Source organism: Desmodus rotundus, chromosome 8 (genome assembly GCF_022682495.2).
Source record: "Desmodus rotundus isolate HL8 chromosome 8, HLdesRot8A.1, whole genome shotgun sequence".
Taxonomy (NCBI): domain Eukaryota; kingdom Metazoa; phylum Chordata; class Mammalia; order Chiroptera; family Phyllostomidae; genus Desmodus; species Desmodus rotundus.
In genome coordinates this window covers 104,765,982-104,789,213 of record NC_071394.1, presented here as the reverse complement: position 1 = coordinate 104,789,213, position 23,232 = coordinate 104,765,982, and the positions used below count along the sequence as shown (strand labels likewise).

The following is a 23,232-nucleotide window of genomic DNA, read 5'->3' as shown; positions in this document are numbered from 1 at the left end:
CGCAAACCTCAGCAAAGCATTTTGAAAATACTCTTAAACAGACTCTAGCTAGGTGTTCACCAGAGACTTGCTGTGGGTTCTGCCCCAGCAGTGCAGTAGTCAGCTTCCATGCAGGGCGTGGGGAGCTGGGACATCCCTGGAACAGCATGCTGGGTGGTGGCGGGGGAGAGTCCAGCTCTGTAGGATGCTCACCAGGCACTCCTGGAGGCAGTATGAAAGCTGCACTCAGCAGCTCTAGTTATGAGATGACAACTGAGTGTGCAGAGCTCAGGGCTGAGACCATGGGGGCCCCACCAGCATGTGTGATGAAGGGCATCTCTTGTGGCCCTAACTGACCCGGCTTTCACTGGGTTCTTGAAAACACAACTATTGACGATTCCTTCTGCAGAGTGGGGCTCCATGGCATATCCCAGGCCTGGAAACATGGCAGTTTGACCCTAGTGCTGTGTGAACAAAGAAGGCAGAGTGTCTGCATGGGGATAAGGGCGATGACCTGGAAGGATGAGAGCCTCAACAGAAAACGGACTCCAAGAATCACCATGGTGGCCCAACGTCCAGGGGCGCCAGTGAGTGCTCTCCTCTCCTTCAACCCCCACACATATTACAGACTAATCACCTGAAGCCCCTTCCACCAGGAGATCCAAGATTCTAATGATCTTTTATCATCTATTGTATCAAATCTTCCATTGAATGACAAGGTTAGGACAGGAAAGTTGAACTATTTCAAGTGACACGTTCTGACTGAAATCTTGAATTTCTTGTCCAGCCAAAAGGTGGAGAGGGTGCTGCACCCAGATCGTCCCCCCGAGATTGGTCCCTGCCCTGTATGGAAGGGGGCTATTGTGGAGTACCTAGTCATGCCCACTGGCTTTGGAAGTGCACACACATGGGTTTACCTTCCAAACCTGATACGTGCCAGCTGTGTGACTAAAATCTTTCTGGCCCCAGTTTCCCCATCTGTAAAATGGGAGTGATAACCTACACAGAAGGTGGTTGTGGGATTAAATGAAGTGACCCCCAAAAGGGGCTTAGGTCACTGACTGGCCCATATCGAGTGTTCCCCCGGCGCCCAGCTGCTGAGAAAGCTGCACTGGGGGCTGGCGTGGTTCACAGGACAGAGCTCGTGAGCATCGAGGCTCACTGGATGAGTGGGAAAGTGGCCCGTGGAATACTGATGTCCCTGGTCACTATTATCCGAAACAGCAGGTATGTGGTTGTGGGCACTGGCACCGACCTCAGCAAGGCCAAATCGGAATTCTTCACATTCTTTCCCTAAAATGCACCTCCTGCAGCTCTTCCATCTCCACCCTCAGCTCCCAAACCTTAACTCCTCTCTCTTTCTTATACCCCAGTCCACACTGTGGGAAGACCTCTCTTGCTTGTTTTATCATGCTACCTCCCACGGGGTTTGCATCCACCCTCGTCCACTTGTGTTTATTCTCTAGTCTTCGGAGGCTCTCATAATGAAAACCAAGAGGTTTCCAATGGCACTCAGATTAGAAGCCAGCATGCTGAGGGTAGCCTCACAGGCCCTGCAGGATCTGCCCTGTGTCCCCTCTGACTCATCTCTGCCACGCTCCTCCAGCCACGTGACCTGCCCTCTGCTTCCCGAACACACCTGTGTTCCCTTTGCTGGAAGCTCTTCCCCAGGTGTCCGCATAGCATGCTCCTTCACCTCCTCCCTTAATCAAATGTCACCTTCTCAGGGAGACCTTCTTCGACTATTCTATTTTAAGTTGTCCCCTGTGGGAGGCTTTGTGATGGCCCTTGAAGATACCATGTCCCAATTCCAGGAACCTGTGAATGTCACCTTGTGTACCAAAGGAGACTTTGCAGATGTGATTAAGTGAAGGATCTCGGTTTGGGGGCAGGGGAGGGGGGTAGGGATAGGAAGATTATCCTGGATTATGTGATACTCATGAGCTCAGTGTAATCACAGGGATTCTGATAAAACAGAGGAAGAGGGAGATTTAACTACTTCCTTGGAGAAAAGGCAACGTGACAATAGAAGCAAAGGTTAGAGTGACGCAGCTACAGGTCAAGGAGTCGGCAGCCTCTAGGAGCTGGAAGAGACCAGGAACAGACACTCCCTACGAGCCCCCAAAAGAGCCTGCCTTGCTGACACTTTGACTGTAGCCCAATGAGATTTATTTGAAACTTGGGGTCTCTGGAACTATTTAAGAGAGTAAATGTGTATTAAGTCACTAAGTTTGTGATAATTTGTTACAGCAGCCATAGGAAGCTAATACATACCCAGGTGCACATACACCCACTCTCTATTCCCCTTTCTGCTTTATCTTCCCCTGCAGTCTTACCTGACACCCTTCATTATGGTCAGCTGTCTCTCCCACTAGGGTGGCAGCTACATGGGGACAGGGGCCTTTGTTTTCTTCTCTGACAAATCCCCAGAGCTGCCTCAGAAACTGCTATTTATGGAATAAATGGGTCAACGTCAGTGTGAACTCCGGATGGGCCCCAAAGAAGGGAAGCCCTCCTTTTGCTGTGGTCCAGGCTCCCATAGGACCCTGCCAGGCTAGCCCATCTGATCTACACAGGGATCCACCCTTCTCATAGGATGCCAACGCTGCCCTCCTCATGCCCCCCTGGAAGCTTTGAATGCTGAGAGGTGGCACGTGAGTCGCACACATCAGCCAGGGTATGCTGTGCCAGGTGCAGCTCTGGTGACCAGCAGGCCCCATCCCACCCCGGCTGCCTGCAACACAGGAGAGGCAGTGCCATGCTGAGGTCTGGCCCTAGAGCCAGGCTTCGGGACTGAAGCACTCCCAGCCTCAACTTTCTCCTGTGTAAACAGGAATGACACCATGGCCTCAACAAGGGGTGTGGCCAGAACTAAGTGAGATAAGTGGTCACTAATCCACACTCATTTCAGTGAATATTATTTATTCTTGTTTTGTGCCAGCTGCTTGCTGCTAGTCCAGAGAAGCAGTGGGGCCCAGGTTGGTCCTGTGGTGCTCAGGGAGGGTGGCAGGGTGTGGTGGGCCCACCGAGAGGCTCTGGGGCCTGTCCTGGAGCCATATTCCAGCCTATAGGCTAGAATTCTAGCCTAAAGAGGTACTGACCCAGGCTGTAGGGTGAGCCAGCTGTCCCGTGCTGGAGACTGCATTGACAGGCCCTTCCTGCAAGTGTTTCGGAGAGCAGTTCCTGGAAGCTCCCGGTCCTCTGGGGAGCCACCACTGTCCCTGGATGCTGGCAGATAATCTCTTTATGGGTTAGGACAACAGTGCAGAGAGCGCAGGTGGTGAACTGTCAGGGCTGAACCTAGGCAAGCTCTCAGACACCAGGCCCTGAGTCTTTAATGCAGAACAGGAAACTGAGGTGGGGTGTGGGTCTCTAACCTGGCCTTACCTCCAACCTGGACAGTGGAGCCCTCCTGCTCCACATGAGCCAGCAGAGAAAGCCAGTTTGGTGGGTAGGGGCTGTGGTGGAAGCAGAGCTTTGAAGGTTAACAACTCAGGACTTGGTGGAGGTTGGCGGGAAGCCAATTGCCAGCTCTGAATCTTGCTGGCCACTTGATCTTGGACACATGCCACCCTTTCCATGCCTCAGTTTACTCATTTGTAAAATGAGGATTATAGGAGCACCTATCAAACATCATTGTTGTGAAGCTTAATTTACATGAGGATAATCATATAAATGGCTTGGCAGCATGCCTGGCACATGGCTAGTGCTCAATAAATGTTAGCTATGGTGACGGCCATGAGGGTGATGGTGACGACACCAGTGGGCTCTGGGGCCCAATGACTCTTTCTCGATCTCATGTTACCACGCATGCTCTCATTGCTTCCTATGGATGTGAGAAGAGGGAAAGGGGGCTCCAATGTCCATGGGGCAGGGAGGACCCCGCTCCCCACAGTCTGCACTCTGCACCCAGCTGTCTCTGGCTCACAGGAGCTGGAGAAGAGGTCATGACTGGCAGCGCATTCCTTACCTTGGTTGTCGTAGGAAGTGATGACCTGGGTCTGCTGAGGATGCTGCTTGTCTGCCAGATTTCCTATTTAAGGAAGACAGAGGGACCTGCAGTGACCACTGGGACCACAGTGGAATTTTCCCCAGGGCAGAGTGGGGAGCTGTGTGTGTCCACAAGAAAAGCAGGCTGGGGGTGGGGGGCAGTTCATCCCAGGCTTGGCCTGAACACGTGCCCACCCATCTGCACAGCCCCACGGCATGAATACACAGGAACAAGCAGTCACACCCCTGAACGCAGAAGCAAGGGATGGGCAGCCCTGTGCATACACACTCCCACTGCCCAGCAGGTGCCAACGCAGATTCTTTTTTGTACTTCTACTTCTAGCTTCTTTTGATTATTGGAGTCATGGTTTTTAGTTTTCCTTATAGTTTTCAAAATATATGCAGGGTCTGGCACAAATAACACTCCTTTTTTATTACAAAATCATAAGCATGTAATTCTGTAACATAACAATAGCATACTCAAGCACACCATATGACATTTTAGGTGAAATGTTCAAATTAAAACTATAAATTATTACACCCATATTATTACACTACCAACCACACTCAAGCAGGTGTTACTTCTGCCAGACACTGTATATCCAAACTTTTATGGCATTATGAATGTAGTTCTTTGGATTATTTTTGAGGATACTAATGAGATTCTCTTCCTTAAAAAAAAATTCTATTGAATTTATTGGGGTGACATTGGTTAGTAAAATTATATAGGTTTCAGGTGTACAGTTCTGTAATACATCATCTGTATGTCGTATTGTGTTTTCACCACCCAACATAGAATCTTCAAAAGGAGCTGGGGACACTTCTATGTGTTAAGTAATCACAACTTCAGACCTGGTGTCCAAAGTGCATGGGGATGCTTGACGTTCCCACCTTTTTGGAGAGTAGGCTGAGAGGTTCCTGCCCTGATTTTACAGCTAAGGACTTTAAAAAAAAATTATTTTACTTATTTATTTTTAGAGGGGAAAGGAGAGAGAAAGAGAGGGAGAGAAACATCAATTTGTGGCTGCCTCTCATGAGCCCCTACTGGGGACCTGACCGCAAGCCAGGCATGTGCCCTGACTGGGAATTGAACCAGAACCCTTTGGTTCTCAGGCTGGTGTTCAATCCAGTGAGCCACACCAGCCAGGGCTATAGCTAAGGGACTTATAGCTTGGACTGGTTAACTTTTTGTCAGACTCTGCAGTTAGGGAGCGCCAGATTAGGGCCTGAGCCCCAAGCTTCCTAACTTTTAGCTTAGCTTCCTGCCTCCCTATGAAAATGGGGCAGCCTGCCTCCTACTCCAGCCTAGGTGTTGGGGTGACTTGCAGTTTGGTTCAGTTGCACAAATATTTTCAGGGCATCCACTACGTGAAAGTGCTCTCTTTGTGCTAAGAATATTTCTGTCCCCAGGACACGGAGCTGTCCTCAGAGCCTAGTGGGGTCAGGCTGCTGTGGAGAGATGCCCCATTTCTGCCATGCACCATGAGGAGGACCCCACAGGCTTACCTGCCCCTCTTATGGGAAGCACCACCTTTTCTACATCGCTCCCTTTATAGCTGCTGAGGTTGCCCATGAATCTCTGCTTCAGAGGGGTGGGGTAAGGGGCTGGGAAGAACAGGGTTGTGACAGCGGGGGAGGTTCCCCCACTGCTGACACCTTGGCCAGCCATTTCACCCTGGCCTCCACCAGTATGAAGAAAGGCTGTCAGGGCTGCCACTGGAAGTGACCACTGGGACCAGTGTCTGGGCCTGTAAACAAACATGACTCTGGGGTGCTGGCCTGACCAGGTTCCATTCAGATGATGTCTCCCATGCACCCAACCAGATCTGCTACTCAGTGCTTCCCATGCCTGAGTCCAGGCAGAAGCCAGTCATGGTGGGTGGGAGGGGCACTGAATTGGGCTTGCCATCCATCTGGCAGGGTCTTGCCCTGGAGAAGCTTGCTGGCTCCAGCCTCCTTCCCAAATCAGGCCAGCCAGGACCCTGAGCCCCTGGGCTGCAATAGGTTGATAGGCTGAGGGCCAGCTCCACAGGAACTCCAACCCAGTGTGATGTGGTATGCTGGGTTGGAGCTCAGGCCAGACTCAGGCTAGGGAACAGGGAGGCCACCTCCTGCGGGCACAGCTGGCTGCATTTCTGCTGGCCGAGGGAGGAAACAAGATCTGGGAAGGGAATCCTCAAGGAGGGCGATTAGCTGGCATAGCTGCTATGGGGTATTTATAGTCAGGGCTGCACAATTGGTTTCCCTGTGGCTGTGGGGCGTCAGTCTCTGTGCTGCTAGGCAGACTTCAGCCAGGACCAAGGAAAGCAGCCAATCAGAGCAGGGGAAGCCCGTTGCTGGACAAGCTGGGGGGTGTGAGGCAGGTGGCTTGGCCCCACACACCAGCTGCTTGGAAAAAGTGTGGAGCACTCCAGGCTCCCCCCACCCTACCAGCACCCCAGCCCAAAGAGTGCACAGGGCAGCAAAAGGGGGCACATGTGCCCTTTTGGATCAGTCCTATGTTCAGCCACATTTGTGCACACTCCACCAGCACAAGCCATCAGCTGCTTCCTTCAGTTTCCAGGGCTGGGTGCCTTGAGTGCCAACAAGGCAGATATGTACCCAGAAACACAGAAAACAGCTATGACTCTAATTTCTGCATGCATGCAAGTATTCCACTTAAAAAATGAATAAAATTTTACTTTAAATTACATATATTGGTGGAACAGTCTGGGTTCAAGGCCTCTGTGGAGCCTCTCTTCAGCCCGGCAAGTACCTGAAACTCCTAGTTTTTCCAAGAATTACTTTAACCATCCTCTTTATTGGCTGACACATTATGCTAAGACCTACTTCAAGTCTTTCTGAAGAGTCTTGTAAGAGGTACCATGTCCCTCTGTGTTTTGTGGTATTTTTCCACCAAACTTCCCCCAAATCAGAACCCCTGAAGATGATAAAGAGAGGATGAATTCAGTATATTTCATTGCTCTCCTGATGAAATAACATGCCTGAGAAGACATAAGATGAATTGCAGACAACCCAGGCAAGGTAAGAGGACTGCGCTAAATCAAGATGCTACATCTCTTTCCTCCCACTGCGGCCCACTTGCCTGTGTGTGCACTGGCCAGGCACATGTGCCTGTGTGGACTATCCATTTCTGTGTCCGACAGGTCCCTGGAGGTCCAAGTCTTATTGTAATTCTCATGATCCTGCAGCACAGTTTCCCTAACTTTGGCGTCTGCTTCAGTAGAGCTAGAGCGAGTGCACTCCCATCCGATGGCTCTACAGCAAGGTTAAAGAAGCCATCCCACCCTCGCATGCCCATCAGCTGGGTCCCAGAGGGGTGGCCTCTAGGGGGTATGTCTTGAGAATGACTTGTCCCCACGCACAGGGCAGAGGACACACAGTCATGCTGTTCACCTCCAAGATGCTGAGACTCAATTGCAGCAAATGGCATTACGGTTACAATACTTTTAATGTAGCCCTGAAAGGGCAGGGGTTTCTTGACTGTGTTGTCTACTGTTTCACCCCCAACAACTAGAACACTGCCTGGCAACAAGTAAGCTCACAGACCTTTACTAAGGCAATGGATGAATGGATGAATTTACTTTTACAATTCTGTCCTTCCCTTTTGTTACTGTTAGAAGGATGGCAGAGCACAACTATTTGGTCTTGTTCAATTGTGGTTCTGTCTCCCCATTTGTGGAGGGTCATGGAGGTCAGTTCCTTCACATTGGCTTTGTATGAGTCAGCCATCTGACCCAGGGTCTGATGAGCCCCTACTGGGGCTCTGTGAGTGGAGATCTGACTCTTATTAGAATTCTCACACACCCACAGTGCAGTTACTCTGATGTTTGTTCCCAGAGGTGGGGCTAATGTATCTCTCAAGGGCATAGAATAAGGCCCAGTATAGTTGGTCCATGCATAGAATTCCCAGGACATCCTGGGCCTGCAGGGAGACAGGAGCCTGGCACCAGAGAGAGGAGGCTTTGGAAGCTGATTGCTCTCAGATTTGATGGTGTTCTGGGTCTCAGGCTTCAAGTAGTAGTGACTCAAGGCAGGATGCTGTGCTCTCCATTCAGGAAAGTTTTCAAAAGATGGATGCCCTGCATGACAGGAGCGGCCCCACCTCCCACATCCCACATGAACAAGAAGGTACAAAACTTATGGAACTGCCCCCCACTCCAGCCTCCAGGAAATCGGGGGACCTGATGCCAGGGAACACTTTCCAGGGTCACAGTGGCCCCAGAGGCCAGTTCAGTCACAAGCAGCCAGTTCCGTGTGGCTAGGTGACTAGAGTCAGTCTTCAAACAAGTGAAAACCAATGCATCCAGTCAGTTCTCAACATGTTGAATTCCAGAGATTAAAAAAAAAGGAAGAGTATTTACCATCTAAGCAGGTTCCTTCTAATTTCTGCCAGTTCCGTATTCCGTTTGCGACTCTTCCTGTGGAATAACAAGGACTGGCATGAGGCTCTCTGTGGTGCGGAGACCCAGGCCTGGTGAATGACATACTAGTTGCCTATGTCTCTGGGTTGAAGTGGGGCTGGTGGAACTTGGCGATCCTGGGACCCCAGGGAGGTTGCCCATGAATAAGATGCATTTGGGAGCATGAATGCAGCCTTCAACATTTAAAACATTTTTAAAAATATTAAAAGAGTTGTTTTCAAGGTGGTGGGGTTGACTATCAGGATCATCCAGGAAGACTTTTCTCAGTACAGGTGCCCATTTTTCATTCTCACATCTCTACTGCATAAATATGGAAGGATTATTGGTGAAGACGATTGCCATTCATTTTGTCTGCCTATTTCTGTACGTGGCGAATCTCCCACTTTAGAGTTTTGAAGTGGGGTGAGAGTGGGCAAAGACTGCCTATGCCTGTGCAAATGGAAAGTGAGGATTTCCTGTTTTCCCAGCCTCCCTTGCAGCTAGAGCATGGACATGTGTGGCCTAGGAATGGTCAGTCAGTGGCACCTGTGTCCAATTCTGTCTTGGGACTTGGTGAAGCAACAGGGAAGGGAATGAAAGCTCTCTCTCTGGTGACAGTCGGAAGTGGTGGCTGCAAGGTCAAGTTTCTGGCACAGAGCTGGCATACGTTCTGGCAGTGGAAACAGCTGCAAAAAAAATCAAGTTCCTGGTGCAAAAGGAGCACGTAGTGCTCCTTGGTGGCAGCTCTGCTGCACAGCTCATGGTGCCGTTCCCAGACGCTCAGCCTCAGGCCTGTTCTCCAGCTCTCTCAGCCACCCCAAGTCCCTCCTTTCAGCAGAGCCCTCCACAGTCAGTGTCTGGGACCTACCACCTTGAACCCTCACCCACACACTTTTGGAGTGGAGTGCACACGTCACATCAACTCTGGGGATAAAACCTAAAACAATAAGGACTTTCAGACTTGGCGCAGGCGGCTTTAGGCCCCTTTGTCCACGGCCAGAGGAATACCTGAGAGGACCTGAAGGCCTCCAGGTATTTTTGAGAAGCATTGCTCTAATGGAATGGCTGGGAAGATGCTAGGGCCCTAGAGGAAAAGAGAGAGAGCACCTGTTGGCCTTGCAGCCCAAATCCCTGGTGCCACCCTCCTTGCCTCCTGTCCCTTTGACACTTATCTGTCACAAGGACACAGCAGAAAGCCACCTAGTCACTTCTTCACTCAGTCCTCTGCATGGTGACAGTAATGAGCTCAGGCCCACCTTTGCAGAGCCGAGGACCTGGAGTGGGGAGGAACTACGAGAAGATGCCTGGAAGTGGGCACGGGTGACTTTTGGATCTTGCACACCAAGATGCCTTGGAACAAGCTAATCTTACTCAGCATTTCCCCTCCTTAGGCTGTGTGGGCTTGCAAGCTGGCTTAGCCAGGGGTCTCCTAGACATCAACACTGCCCAGCAGGCCTCGGCTCTGGTGCACGCTCCCTCTTCTCTGCTCTGGTGCAGAACTGTCTGACTGAGTATGTGACACAGGTCTCTGCACTGACATAGGGTGTGGAAGAAACATCTGTTAGGAAACTATTTGGAGGAAAACAGCAGAAAGGGCTCAGCAAGCAGGGTCTACTTTCCCTGACTCACGTCAAGTGCATCGATCAGGAATCATGTGGGGTTTGGGGGAGCTGTTTGACACCTTCTGGAGCAGTGCTGACCCCAGGCATTTCTGGGGCTTCTCCGTGTTCTTCAGCCTTTCTCGCTAGTGACAGAGCCCTTAGGAGAGAGGTGATCAGAGTGGGAGACGGAAGTGAGGACTCACGATCTGACCCAGAGGTGGGAGTCACAGGGGCCCTCTGGCTGTGCCACACCCAGTGGGAGGCCTTCTGGACTGCGGCGTGTGTAGTAGGAGCAGTCTCAGTGGCCTCTGCCAATTCCCTCATTACAAATACCCTGGGTGGGCGTTTTCTCTTCTTCCAGGAGCAGCTCTGAGAACTAAAGAACCAACCAACACAAACAACTGTTGGCCCCCAAATTCCTCCCGAGACTGGAGTACCTATCAACATTCTCAGCTCTCTAGAATCTACTCTTTTTCCTTCCTTGTCTCCCTGAGGGGTCTCCAGGAGCTATGGGGCAGCTCCAGCCCATGCGGCTGGTGGGGACAAAGCCATCCATGGTATTATTGCTTCATTGTGGCAGGTGGAAGGTGGACTTTCAATGTGCAAGGGGGCTCTGGGGACAGAAGAGCCAAGGCAGACTTCAAGGAGCTCAGGAGCTGGAGGGGAGGCTGGAGGCAGAAGCCATTTTACTGTGCAGGCTGCTGAGCACCACTCGCAAAGCATGGGCGCACAGTCAGCCTAGTGCATCGCACACCACTCTGCTGGGGTTCCCCAGGGCTTCCTCCTGGACCGGGGACCCAGAGGTTCCTAGACATCTGAGGGGCTTAGTTAACAATTATTATGCGTCTCTACCCTCTTCACGTTGTGTCTGTCCTCTCCTCTGGAGTGTACAGAGGCCTAGGATCTGCGTTCCACAATCATTCTGTAAACAGTTGCTTTATTTTACCAGTCTACACCTTACCAGAAAGTCTGAAGGAAAGGAAAACTAGTAGCTAAGTTAAGGTGGGAAGAAGAGATTTCAAGTCTAACCCTATCCAAGTCTGTGTGCCCTTTACACCCGTATGCCTTCTGTAGAAAAGGGGGGAGGGCTCCAGAAAGGGAAACTGAGGCTGCGAGTTGTGCAAGGGCACGGCGGGAGTGCCCCATCTTCAAGTCTGACTCAGCACACAGATTTCCTTGGGGACCCTGCACCCTGCACTGCCACACGGGGAGCAGGCTTTGGCCACCCGGAGGCCGGCCTGAGGCTCTGGGCCCCTTCTTTCAGGGCATCTTCCAGCCCAATCTGCACCTTTCAGAGTGGTTGGAGGAAACTGGCAGTCGGGGTTGAGGGAAGCACCCACAGGCCGGCACAGGGAGTCAACTCAGGGCAATCACGGGGCTGCGCGTTGCCAAGGGACGCCAGAGCCACAGCGTCGAGGTGCAGGCAGCCATGGGGAGAGGGTCGGTGTCGCTGACCTCGTTCTGGGGCGCGTGGGGCGCCCCCACGGCGGGTGAGCCCTGGGGAGAAGAGGCCGAGGTGCCGGGGCCTCGGGGAGTCGGGCCGGGCGCGCGTTACCTCCTCTGCGCTGCTGCAGTGCGCCCGGGTCCGCCTGCTGGTCCGAGTGCGTGCCTTGCGCAGAGCGCTGCTTCTCCGAGTGCACGATCAGCAGCATGTCGATGGACACGGCGTTGCTGTCTTTCTTCAGTGCCATGGTGCCACCTCGCTCCCCGCCGGCGCGCTGCGGCCGCTCGCAAGGCTGCCTGCGCTGCAAATGGCCCCGTGCGCGCCGCTGTTCGGCGCGGGAGATGGTGAGGGCGCGGGAGAGGGCGCTCCCCTGCCGCCGAGCCGCTGCGCGCAGCGTTTCGCTGACTCTGCCAAACACGCCATTACGCCCGCCCGGGAGGGCGCTCCCCTCATGAAGCAGCTCTAAGTCACCTTTGAAAGGAAATCCCCGGCTGAGCCCAGACCTGCACTGAGGCCACGGGCCCCAGAGCCTCCCTCCCTGCGCCCCTGCCTGCTGCCCCCAGTGCTGGAAGCACTTGTCCCGGATTCCAGGACTGTCCTCTGGCTGATTGGCGCGCCCCATCCCTGCCATCACCAGAGGGGAGGGGGTTCCCCAAGAAGGCCCGTAGCAGACCTTCTCCGAAAGCCACGGCAAATACAGAATCGCACGGTGCTGTCAACAGTGATAGCCAGTTCAGGGAAAGGCAAAACAAGCGGGCTCCAGATTGACTTGCAAGGTGTGGAGAAATTGGCCAACTTTTGGCCTTGGCCCTATTCCGTCCTGGGGTGGGTTTTGGAGGTTGACATCTCCCTCTCTAAGAAGGAAATGGATAAGATCTTGGAGTGAGAACCTCCTCACGATTACGACCCACAAGAATTTGGACGCATGCCCACTGGGCATCAACTTAACAGTCCTCTCTGGACGGAAGTGAAAAATCTTAACATCTCTGTTCTTTCTAGAAGCCCAGTTCCTGTCCAGTGGGGACAGGGGAGGGGAGAGGAGGAGCCTGGGGCGCAGGGAGCAGCCTGCCTGCTGTGGTCAGGGTGCTGGACCCGAGAGTCCTTCTATTTTTAGTGGGGTCTGGCCTGCCCAGACAACAGCAGCAGGGCCTTTGGCTCTAGGTCTCAGGAGTGTTTACAGTGGCATCTGCCCGTTAGCCCCTGCCACCGGGGGCCCATCCCGCCAGAGCCAGTCCCCTAGCTTAAATTTCTATGATTAATAAATGCTGAGCTCACGGAGGCCTTTGCTCTCAAGTCCTTTGCACCTTGGAATTTCGCGACCCCGCTTTGCAGCATGGTCCCTGAGCACTCCCTCGTCCCCCTTGGAGGCAGACTGTATTGCACAGGCCTGGGTTGCAGTCCCAGCTCCACTGCTCATAGCCTGTGACCTTGGACAAGCCATCTCCCCTCCATTTTCTCACCCACATCACATGTATAATGCAAATAAATCCTCACATTCTTACCTCATTTTAAGGGTGAGGAGAGGGACAGGTAAAGTGACATGTCAGTGATGAAGCTGGGGCGCACAGAGCTCGGACTCTGAAGATCTCTCCCCTCTGACTGTAGCTCACAGTTTGGCTGCCTGTTTAGGCGGCTGCCTCATTGCATCACCACCATCCCCTTGCCCACTGGGCATCTGAGGAAAGGAAAGGTCATTGGCTTCTGACACTGTTGAGCTGGAGTCCCTAGATCCTAGAGAGCTGAGCAGAGGGACCAGTGGAGGGGGCTGACTCCTAAGGCAGGTTTCCTCATGCAGTGAGTCCTGTCCTCTCCTGTCCTGTCTGCATTAGTGCACACATACATGTGCGTGCACGTGGCTGGGAGGCTGGCTAAGCCTTATTGCTCTCTAGATGGCTGGGAATGTACAATAAGAGATACGGATTACTCAAAGCTGCTGGGGTCTTGGAGATTGCTCAGGCAGCTCTTTCATCCTAGCGTGCCCCGTCTGGCCTGGGACAGTGTGGCCTACCTCCTTTGAGGGTGCAGATCCCAACAGAAGCTCCTTGTGTAGCGCGTCTCCTTACTGCGAGTGGGGAGGGCAGGGAAGATGAAGCCCCTTTACCTGAAACTTGTGTTAGCATCCTCCCACACATACACCCCTGCTTCAGAGTGTCTTACTTAGGATCTAGCTCAGCATGACAACGGCCCCTCACAGGGCTACCTTAGGAGGAGATGATGACCTTGGGGGGGGGGTTGCCAACCAGGGGCTTCTTCAAGTGCCTGAAAACATCCTTTGGAGCAGGGCTTCTCATCTGTGACACTATGGACATTTCAGGGCAAATAATTCTTTGTTGTAGGGGGATATCCTGTGCATTGCAGCTGCATCCCTGAGCTCTACCTGCTAGATGCCAGTAAGAACTACTTCCCAGTTGTGACAACCCAGAATGTCTCCAGATGTTGACATATGCTTCTGAGAGACAAAAATGCAGTGAGAACACTGCTTTGGAGCAAATCCATGAAATAGAGGTGGTGTTGCCTTAACTGCTCTGGGAGATGCGGCTGCTTCTGGATCCCAAAGCTGCCCAGAACCTGGAGCCACTCCCTGAGGCTCCCTCCCATGGCCCTCAGTCCAGCAGCTGGCTTCTTGGGCCAGCAGAGTGCTCCCTGCCAGGAGCATGGGCACAAAGACGAGATGCTCTCCTCACTCCCACCTCCTCCTCCCCCTGGTGTTTGTTGACCCATCCCTTCATCCATGGTGCCTGAGAAGGAGACACCACAAGGATGGTGATGTGGCGGAGGGCATATGGATGCATCCAGAAAGAGAGGGGAAGCAGGAGAGAAGATTGAGGTTATGAGGTTTAATTTAGAGAGTCTACCTTTCTGCTCAACTGTCCCCACCCCAAATTGTTCCCACAACCACTGGGACAAGGAACAGACCCTCAGTCTGCGACTCGTGTCTTGAGCTTCTACAGACACATATCTTCCTCCTTCCCTGACAACCCCCACACGCTGCAGCCACAACCATGTCCACCACTCCCCACCCACATCTGGGCTCTCCATTCTTGGCTTTGCTCAATATACTAGCCCCTCCATCCAGCCACCATCTTGAACAACCCGGGACTCAAGAACCTCTGAATTTTGACCTAATTCATCTATATCTATGTCTTAGGATCTGATAAGCGAGGGGATATCTCCATTCTCAGGAAAAACCTTAATTATTTTAATCACAGCGAGCTGGAAATTTGAGGGCAACAAAGGACAAAAAGGTCCACATGGCTGTACTGTTGCTTCTATCTTCCATCACAGGTGATGGTCAGGTGCATCTAGCTGTCATTCACACTGGCTCCACCCTTTTGCTTAGAGGCCTGAGCTGACTTTGCGTCCTGGAGATGTGCAGTGGGCGACAGGGGGAAGCTTACTCCTAGTAGATGATGCCCTCACCAGAGAGGGGTGTGTTCTGATCCTCATTATTGTTTTTCCTCAGAAATAGGAGTTCTTCAGGGACCAACAGCCACCACTCTTTTACCTCCCCAGAGATCCAGACAGGCAAGTTTCTCTCGGCCCCACAGAGACCTGTTGGGCAAGCCAATATGAGAGGCTTTCAGCAGGCAGTTTGTAAACACGGCGTGCTTTTCTCCATTGGTGCTGTGGGGAAGGGGCACACCAAGAGTGGGACCAGATACTGGTCTCTCAATGCCCTCACGTCCCCCTGCATGGGCAGACACCTTTCCCAGAAACCTGTTCGACAGCTAGTATAGACTTCTCGTGGCCTCTTGAGCAACCTGGCTCAGCTCACCTCCTCTTCTGAGCCTTTGTTATTGCTGTCACCAACTCCTGGAAGACCTTGTCGGACCTCCCTGGAGAGTACAGTCTAGCCATCCTTCGAGGCCTGATACCGCCCTCACCTCCACCCTGAAGACTTCCTGCTCACCAAGTTCTTGGAGCTCCTGGAGCATGCCTACTCTCTGAGGTACCTCTTTTTCTGATCATCCCAAAAGTTAGTAGGACTTGGCAGATTATCCCAGCTCTGTTCCTATGATCATTAAATTTAGAAAGCCTGTCAATTCCCACTGGGATAGTTATACCAGGCAAACGTGTTTCCAGACTCCACCTCCTAGCAGGGAGGGTGACCTTGGGCAATGCACTTAACCTCTCTGAGTTTCCGTTTTCCTCATCTCTCAAATGGGTGACGGCTTTGCTGGGATCAAATGAAATAAATATAGCTATGACTTCGTTAAAGGTATAGTAGCTTCCCATATTTAGGTCAGACCTCCGTGTGGCTCCTGCTGTAGCGAGGGTCACATAGATGTAGTTCCACAGTTGGGGAGGGGGGACAGAAGAAACTGGAGGCATCTGTGATTTTCTCATGGAGCAGGAAGTTGCCTTCCCTTCTGTGTCACTCTTATGTCACTTCCTGCCATCCCAGAGATACTCACTGAGCCACAGAATCCATCCTTGGCAGGACTGACATCAGAGTTGTACAGCAGCACCCTCTGCAGCAGAATTGATGGCTTGGAACAGCCATCCCTCCTTCCCGCCCCCACTGCATTCTGTGAACAGAGGGATGTCCCTCTAGACCACCTCCACGTTGTATATGAGAAAACTGAGGCTTAGAGGCCTGCAGTGACCTATCCAAAGTCCCACAGGTGTCTCATAGGCAGCAGGTGACACCTAACTCTTGACACCCTACCTTGCATGCTTCCAAAGCTCATGTGCTGGGCCTCCTCCCTCATGACCATCACATGCTGTGAGCTGAGGTTGCTTAGCGCCCCAGTCCAGAGCAGACGCTGCCCTGCAGGGAAGATGGTCTTAATGGTCACAATAACACACCTCGAGCCAGGGGCCTAAGATCTTTGCTGAGACTCTTGGAAAAAAGTCTTTGAGCTCAAGCCGTGAGCTGGATCTTTGGGGACAGATTTCCCAGGCCCCGTTGCCTGAGTGGTGGCAGTGCAGTAGTCCCAAGTTGGTGGCTAGGCGCATCCAGCAGCCTTCAGGAGCAGTGAGGTCGTCCTGCCGGGGAAGCAGAGGGAGGCAGAGGTCTGCCATGTTCAGAGCCCTGACAAGGAATTATGTGCTGCCATAAGCTCAGTATTCAGCAGTGAGGTCAGTCAGACCATAAGGAGGGCTCCCCGTTCCTGCTTGGTTTGCCACCAAGATGCTGCCCAGCCCAGGCAGCAGCTTATTCTTGTGCCCCTGCTACGTACAATGACATTATGATAGAATGGCAGAGTAAGCACAGAGGAGGGGCACCTGTCCTCCTAGACAGGAGGGTCCAGGAAGGCTCCTAGGTGGAGCTGACATCTAAACAGTGTCCTTCGGGATGAATGGGTAAGAGTGAACCATGGAAGAAGGGCAAGGGCTTTCCAGGCAGAGGAGCAGTCTGGGAGGGAGAGGGGCAGGGTGGGTGTGTGCTGGAAGTGAGAGAGAAGATGACATGTTTCAAGAAGCAAAAGCAGGGCGGTCTGGTTGATGCTGCAGCAAAAGGATAAGGGGTCAGAGAGGGGCCAGAGAGCCATCAGGGTCAGTTTGAGGCTGTGGGTGGGGCTGCCGGCATGAGCAGTGATGGGGGTCTTTGTCAGCAGGAACAGAAGAGCAGAGAGAGTTCATGAGGGTGGAAAGATAGTCAAGCACCACACATGTGCTGTGTGAGAGAAAGGGCATCTGGGAGTGTGGCACCAGGTGCCTAGACCACGTGAGGAACTGCGCTCAGAGTGAGAGCACAGGCGGTGCCAGGTGCTGGTCGGAGCAGGCAGGCCCGGGGAGGGCAGACCCGGCTCAGTGCTCAGGCGCTGGTGACCGCTCTGGGTGAGTGGAGCCCCAGAGCTGCACAGGGGCCAGTGAAACAGGCCCTCTCTCAAACTCAGGCTTATTATTGAGAATTTGGAAGGGCGAAAACTATGTAAGGAAGAAAATGAAACCACCAATCACATCATCTAGAAACAATCACTGTCAAACATTTCATTATTTAGCATTTCCTTCTTTTACAACATACATATATAATAAATGGGTGTATGTTTGTGCATATATGTGTGTGTACACATGCATATATGTGTGTGTGTGTTTATTTAAAAATAAAGTTGTGATCACACCATATACAGTTTGGTATCATAATTTTTTTCACCCAAGCTGTGTAATGAATAGTTTACAAAAAACTCCTCAAAACCCAATTTAAAAGGCTGCCTCATCCCCCATTATATCGACATGCCGCATTCACTTTTTCTACTTGCTTGTTTTTGGACTTTTATTTTGATTGCATTTTCCATTTTTATAAATAATGTGCTGACCGGTATCTGTGTGCTCACCGCTTTAGCCACATATCTGGTTATCTCTTTAGAGTAGGTTCCAGGAGGTGAACTTAGTCCAAGGTTATGACTATTTTACCGCTGGGTAAGTCTACGCACATGATGTCGGTCTGCTCTTCAGAATAACTGTGCCTGTTTGCAGTCTTACTGGCTGTGGATGCTGACTTCCCTGCACACCATCACCAACACCGAGTGCTTTTGTTACACGAGCCTTTGCCACAATACCGTTGTTACATTGTAGCTCTTTCAAATGTTTATTTTTATCTCTACTGAGATTGAACAATCTTTTTTTTTAACCTAAATCTACGGGTGTGCGTGTGGGCGTGCGCATGCGTGCGGCGATTGTTTGGCATTCATATGCTTAGTTCCCACTTCCTACTGGAATGTCACCAGCACTTAAATGTTAGTTTGAAAAAAGATTACTCTTCCAAACTACTTCAGACCATGTTAAGCTTTTTTTGAGGACCAGGTTGCGGTCTCCCTCTTCCCCGAAGTCCCCCACGCTCCCCCACCCAGGGTGCCTTCTACATGTGTTGCAGACAAGAAGTGCTCAGTTAATGTTTGAATCAAATTGGACAGAATGAATGCTCTGAGCCAGCCAAGCCTTCTCCCTTTAGCCTGGAGGTATAACAGCCCTCCACAGATTTGGAACAAACGCTCTTCTGTCTTTCTCTCAGGCCTTTGGGGAGCGGAGGAGTAGGAGGTTAAATGAGGACAAGCGGCTCCATAGGCCCCTTCCTCCGTTGCTGACAGAGCCATCTGGAGCACGAATCTGGGGAGAGCTTGGTTCTGACAGCGATGCTCCGTCCCACCCCAATCAGGAGTCAGAGCTGTGACTCTTCTGTTAAACACAGTTTCCGTCCTCAACCTTTCCATATGTCTCTCCCTCATTGGCCCGTCAGCCATTCCCTGTTTCAGGATTTCTGTCCATGACGCCTTCATTGACTTTCTTTATTTTTCTGCCCCTCACTTACTTCAACCCCCCTCTCCTTGCATGTAATGATGTGCATGTGTGGGCAGTGCTATATTCCAAATTCCAGGTGGTTTGAATTTTGGAGTCATTCTAGTCTATGGCATTCTTGGCCTTTTCCTGTGGATGGAGATGATGAAAATCAATTTATCTCTCACCACTACTTCCAAAATATCTCAGGCCATGCCAAGAGAGGTATCCAGTGGCACATGAAAGCCCATGGAGAGATTACCTCTTTAGCTTCGCCAAGTGTTTATTGCAGCTATTGAAGTGCCCCTTGCATAGTCCTCGATCCACCACTCTCTCTTCAATGGAAACAAAGTCTTCATACCAATGGTGTGCTCTAGAGTTTGTTCTCTGTCAGTCACTTATTTCTGTAGAGAATTCTGCATTTTTATGTCCATGAGCTCATGCAGTCCTCGCCATAGCCCAAGGCTGGGCTGATGCCTTTTTGCCCATTTTATTGACAAAGAAACAGAGGGTCAAGAAATTGATTCACACAGTTTTTCCAGGGCATCAACACTGACTCCTAGATGGGCCCAGTCTTGGCACCAAGCCTATAGTGCACTGGCCGTGCTGCATGTTTTAGTGAGAAAGGGCACAGATGTCTCTTCCAGGTGCAGGCTGAGATTGGGGTGGGTGCTTGCAGGGCCCAGGGCAGGGCTCTGAGTGACACATGTCCCCTGGGAGATAGTCCTCACACCTGGCTTGGGGCAACTTGTCTAATGAGATGGCGAGGAGGGCCACAGAAAAAGGCTTTGGAGCCAAAACACAAATGAAGTCAGAGCAGGCTTTCTGATCATTCCTGTAGACCCTTGGGGACTGTGCGGAGGGGATTTGAGCCCATCTGCCCCCTGTAGGACAGGCCCAGTGGCCTGGATCCTGGAGGGCACAGGTAGCCAGTCTTTCGTGTCAGGGCAGACTGTGCCTTGCCTGTTCCTGGGGCAGAGCCTCTAATAGGAACCACGAGTATTTTTAGTCTCACGTGTGCAGGCACAGGACACAGTGAGCTGGATGGGAACAGCTAATAAGCCACTGTCCATATGAAGTTGGGAAGGATGAGATGAGGGGGAGGGCAGGGAGCCTGGTGGAAACTTTTGCACATGCCTCATTGTCAGAGAACCCTCTTTCTATAATTCACAGAGAAAGATTGAGGTCAGGGCGACTGGCACACGCCCAGTTAGAGAAACCTGAAAGTGGAGCATGTCCCCCTCCTGTGGCCTGCTGGTCTCCTCCCCACACACAGGTCCCACTCTGCCTTCCCAGTGAGGAGGTTGGGCAGGAGGAATGTTTGGTTTTGGGAATTGGATATCAAGGCTTCCTGGGTGGGAGGTCCTCAAAACGACTAGATTCAAAGCCCATCTGGGATGAGATCTTCATAGCCTCAGGAGAGAGTTGAGCAGTGTCAACTATTATCCTGATTTCACAGATGAGGAAACAGAGGTTCAGAGAGGTGCGGGCACTTGTGCCAGGTCACACAGAAAGTGGCAGAGCTGGGATTCAAACTTAGTCTCCCAGATCAAGGTCGACCGTTGTTTCCCAAGACATTCCATTTTCTTCCAAATGATGGTCAGTCATGTCCAAGGCTCATTATCCATTTTATGTAACCACAAACATTTTTTTCTATGACAACTCAGTGTCAAGAACTCCGTCACTGGAATGAGGCAGTGAAGATGACATAGTTGTTGGTCTCCAGAGCTCTGGAATTAGTGAAGGCCACGCAGGAGTGACTCCCAGCTGAACCTCAGCGTGGTCAGTGTGCAAGCTTGCACTGTGGGACAGGCAGGCTGGGAAGTGAAATTGGCAGGTTTCCGGCCTTTGACGTTGAGCCTGAGGACCTTCAAAACTCTGCTAAGATGGTCTCCTTTTTGGGTAGTATCTTCCGAGGGTGAGGCTGGGGGAAACGGCCAGGGAGGGGCAAGTGTGCCCTGGGCACTTTGATCCTGTAGCTGTGAGCATTGTGATGCTTGGAGGCTGGGGCAGGGCTCACGAAGTGTGGGCTTGGTGAAGCTGGAATGAAGGTACTACTCTACCCCTGCTGCTATCAGCCACTCTCTTCCTCTCCTGCTGCATCTTTACGGGTTGAGAGCAGAAAAAGACAGATGAAAACATCAGTTTGAGATGAAAATATGGAAATGAGTTCCTTACACCTCCCTGCCTCAGCCCAGAGCCAGTCATGGCATGTGCTTCTGTCCATCTGTTCATCCATCCACCAATCCACCCTTTCATATACTCTTTCATGTCTGTCCATCCACTCCATCTATCCACACTCATCCATTCATCTCACTTAGCGATTTGCTCTTCTCTACCTGGATATCACTTCTCAATCCATCTGCCAACCCTGTCCATCTATCCCTTCCACCTCACATGTTCCATCCATCCACTCATCATCTCCTCATCCTTGTCTCCCATCCTCATCAGTTACAAATTCTTCGGTTCCATCTGGAACCAGACACTGCATTCCAGGCTTTATGTCTGATGTTATGGAGATGAATGAGTCTATCTCTTGAAGTAAACCTAGAATAAGTATTACAGATCCAATTATGAAGGAAACAGTAGGATTGAAGAGGGTCCTGAGTGGAGAAACAGAAAGAATATGGCTGAAGGAGAAGGGTGGGGCTGAAGGAGGGTCAGATACTTAAACTCTACTTTTGGCAAAGAATAATAGAGAGAAGGAAGGAAGGAAGGAAGGAAGGAAGGAAGGAAGGAAGGAAGGAAGGAAGGAAGGAAGGAAGGAAGGAAGGAAAGAAAGAAGATGTATTGGGTACCCACTCTAGCTGGGCCCTGTGTTAGGTACTTTCACTAGTTTTACTTATCCCAACACCATTTGAGGTAGTTACCTGCATTGTAGAGATGAGGAATCGGCACTCAGATAAGGCACCTACTTAATATTAGTAAACACAAGGAGCAGGGTTAGGCTGAACATGCTTGCTAATATAGAGCATCAGAATGAGAGTTTGGCGTTAACAGGTCCGGGACGATTGAAAAGCATACTTTTTGACAGTTAACTTCTGGGCTGTGTTGCCTGAAGGTGTGTGGGTAGGAACCACAAAGTCAATTGGCTCCCAGCGTGCTCAGTGTGAAGGAGAGTGTGAGGGCATGCACGGCTATTGGAGTCTGATGCCAGGTCATATCTGTTTGACATGGAATTGTAGCATCCCTTGGTGGCTGTGCCAGATCCAGAGTCCTCCTGGAAGATTCCTGGCCCTGGACTCCCTGCCAGGATGCACCAAGCACCTTCAGGCCAGATCTGCAGGCATTTACACAGCCAGTTCAACCTCCAGCTTTGCTTTGCTTTTCTGGTCCAAGGTTTCCTCCTGGAGGGGGATGACTCGGGAAGACCCAGTGGAGCCCCAAGCAGGAGCTCAGCATCACCTGCCATCTGCTAGGGCTTCAGCAGTGTCTCCATGAGCCCCAGCCCCAGGCCCCTCTGGCACCCAGGAAGGGCAGTTTTCTGCTGATATGTCATTCTTGGCACTTTCTGAATTCACTCCCAGTTCTCATTATTTGATGCCATTAAACTGTTCCTGACTGTTCTGATGAATCTCTAAGGACCACTGGTAGATAACCTCTGTTGCAAGGTGGAGTATCCCCATATGGTTATCGAGGTGGCCCACACAATCAAGGGTTCTAGTGGCAACTCAGGTGAGGGGCTTAGTCGGGGTGAGGTAGCCCTGCTGCTTACCCTACAGATGCCTGTAGCAGCTGTAGAGCATGTGGGGTGAGGGGTATGATGGAGACTGGGTGAGGGCACCATACTGATTAGAGACTCTAGAACTGCACAGGTCTCATTCCCTTGAGCCCTGCTGCCTCCTACAAACTTGTTGGTCTTCTACTCCCTGAAGTCAGTCTATCTTCTGCTAAGAAACTATTTGGCTCTGCCTTTGCCTGCTCTGGAGAGCAGAGTTTGGGGGGATTGGAATTCAGGTACCCAGATACTGGTGCGGGCCCAATGGATCAACCACAGGCGTGCAGGGGCCAGAGTGACTGTGAAGGGGGGATGTGTGTGGAGACTGGTTGCTCTGGGTCTGAGTTACCTCAGCCGTCCTTCCTCCTCAGCTTTCCCCTCACTGTGGCCGGGCCACCCACCTGCCAGCTCAGCTGTCTCCTTGCTCACCATGTAATCCCTGCCAGGAAAAAGGGGGGAAACATGAGCCGGGCCTTCTCCCACTGCATCCTGCCATCCTGTCCTCCCTCCCACCAGGAGGGACACAGGGAGGGGGCTGGGGACATGGAAGGGTAGGGCCCCAGCTAGGGGGCCTCCTGGATGCGGGAAGACCACAAAACAAAGGTGTTCCTTCTGCAGCCCGCACATACACGTGCACGCAGGGACTGCTCTGGTCTCCCCTGGAGAATGGACACTGCTCGGTCCCTTCAGACTAGCAGCCTCTCCTGCCTCCCTTGGGCCGTGCCTTCCCCTCTGTGTTGCTGGGTCTGGGGTGGGGTGTTTTTATGTGAGCTCAAGTCCCAGCACTGCCCAGCCTGTCAGAGCCTCAGTCTCCTCATCTGTAACCCAGTGGCCATCACCCCCACTGCTGAGTGGAAGACAGAATGAGGTGGTGCA

The 23,232-nt window shown here is 51.8% G+C and overlaps 1 protein-coding gene across 1 annotated transcript in view; it reads right to left on the bottom strand.

The window, feature by feature from the left end:
* Nucleotides 1–12,137, bottom strand: part of KY (kyphoscoliosis peptidase) — a 47,867-nt gene extending 35,730 nt beyond the window's left edge. Inside the window, exons 1-4 of the mRNA XM_024565911.3 lie at nt 12,091–12,137; nt 11,529–11,888; nt 8,334–8,390; nt 3,950–4,012 (exon numbers count right to left, since the gene is read on the bottom strand). Coding sequence (XP_024421679.2) covers nt 3,950–4,012; nt 8,334–8,390; nt 11,529–11,664 — 256 coding nt within the window. The 5' untranslated portion in view covers nt 11,665–11,888; nt 12,091–12,137. The remainder of the gene's footprint in view (nt 1–3,949; nt 4,013–8,333; nt 8,391–11,528; nt 11,889–12,090) is intronic.
* Nucleotides 12,138–23,232: the final 11,095 nt, after the last annotated feature.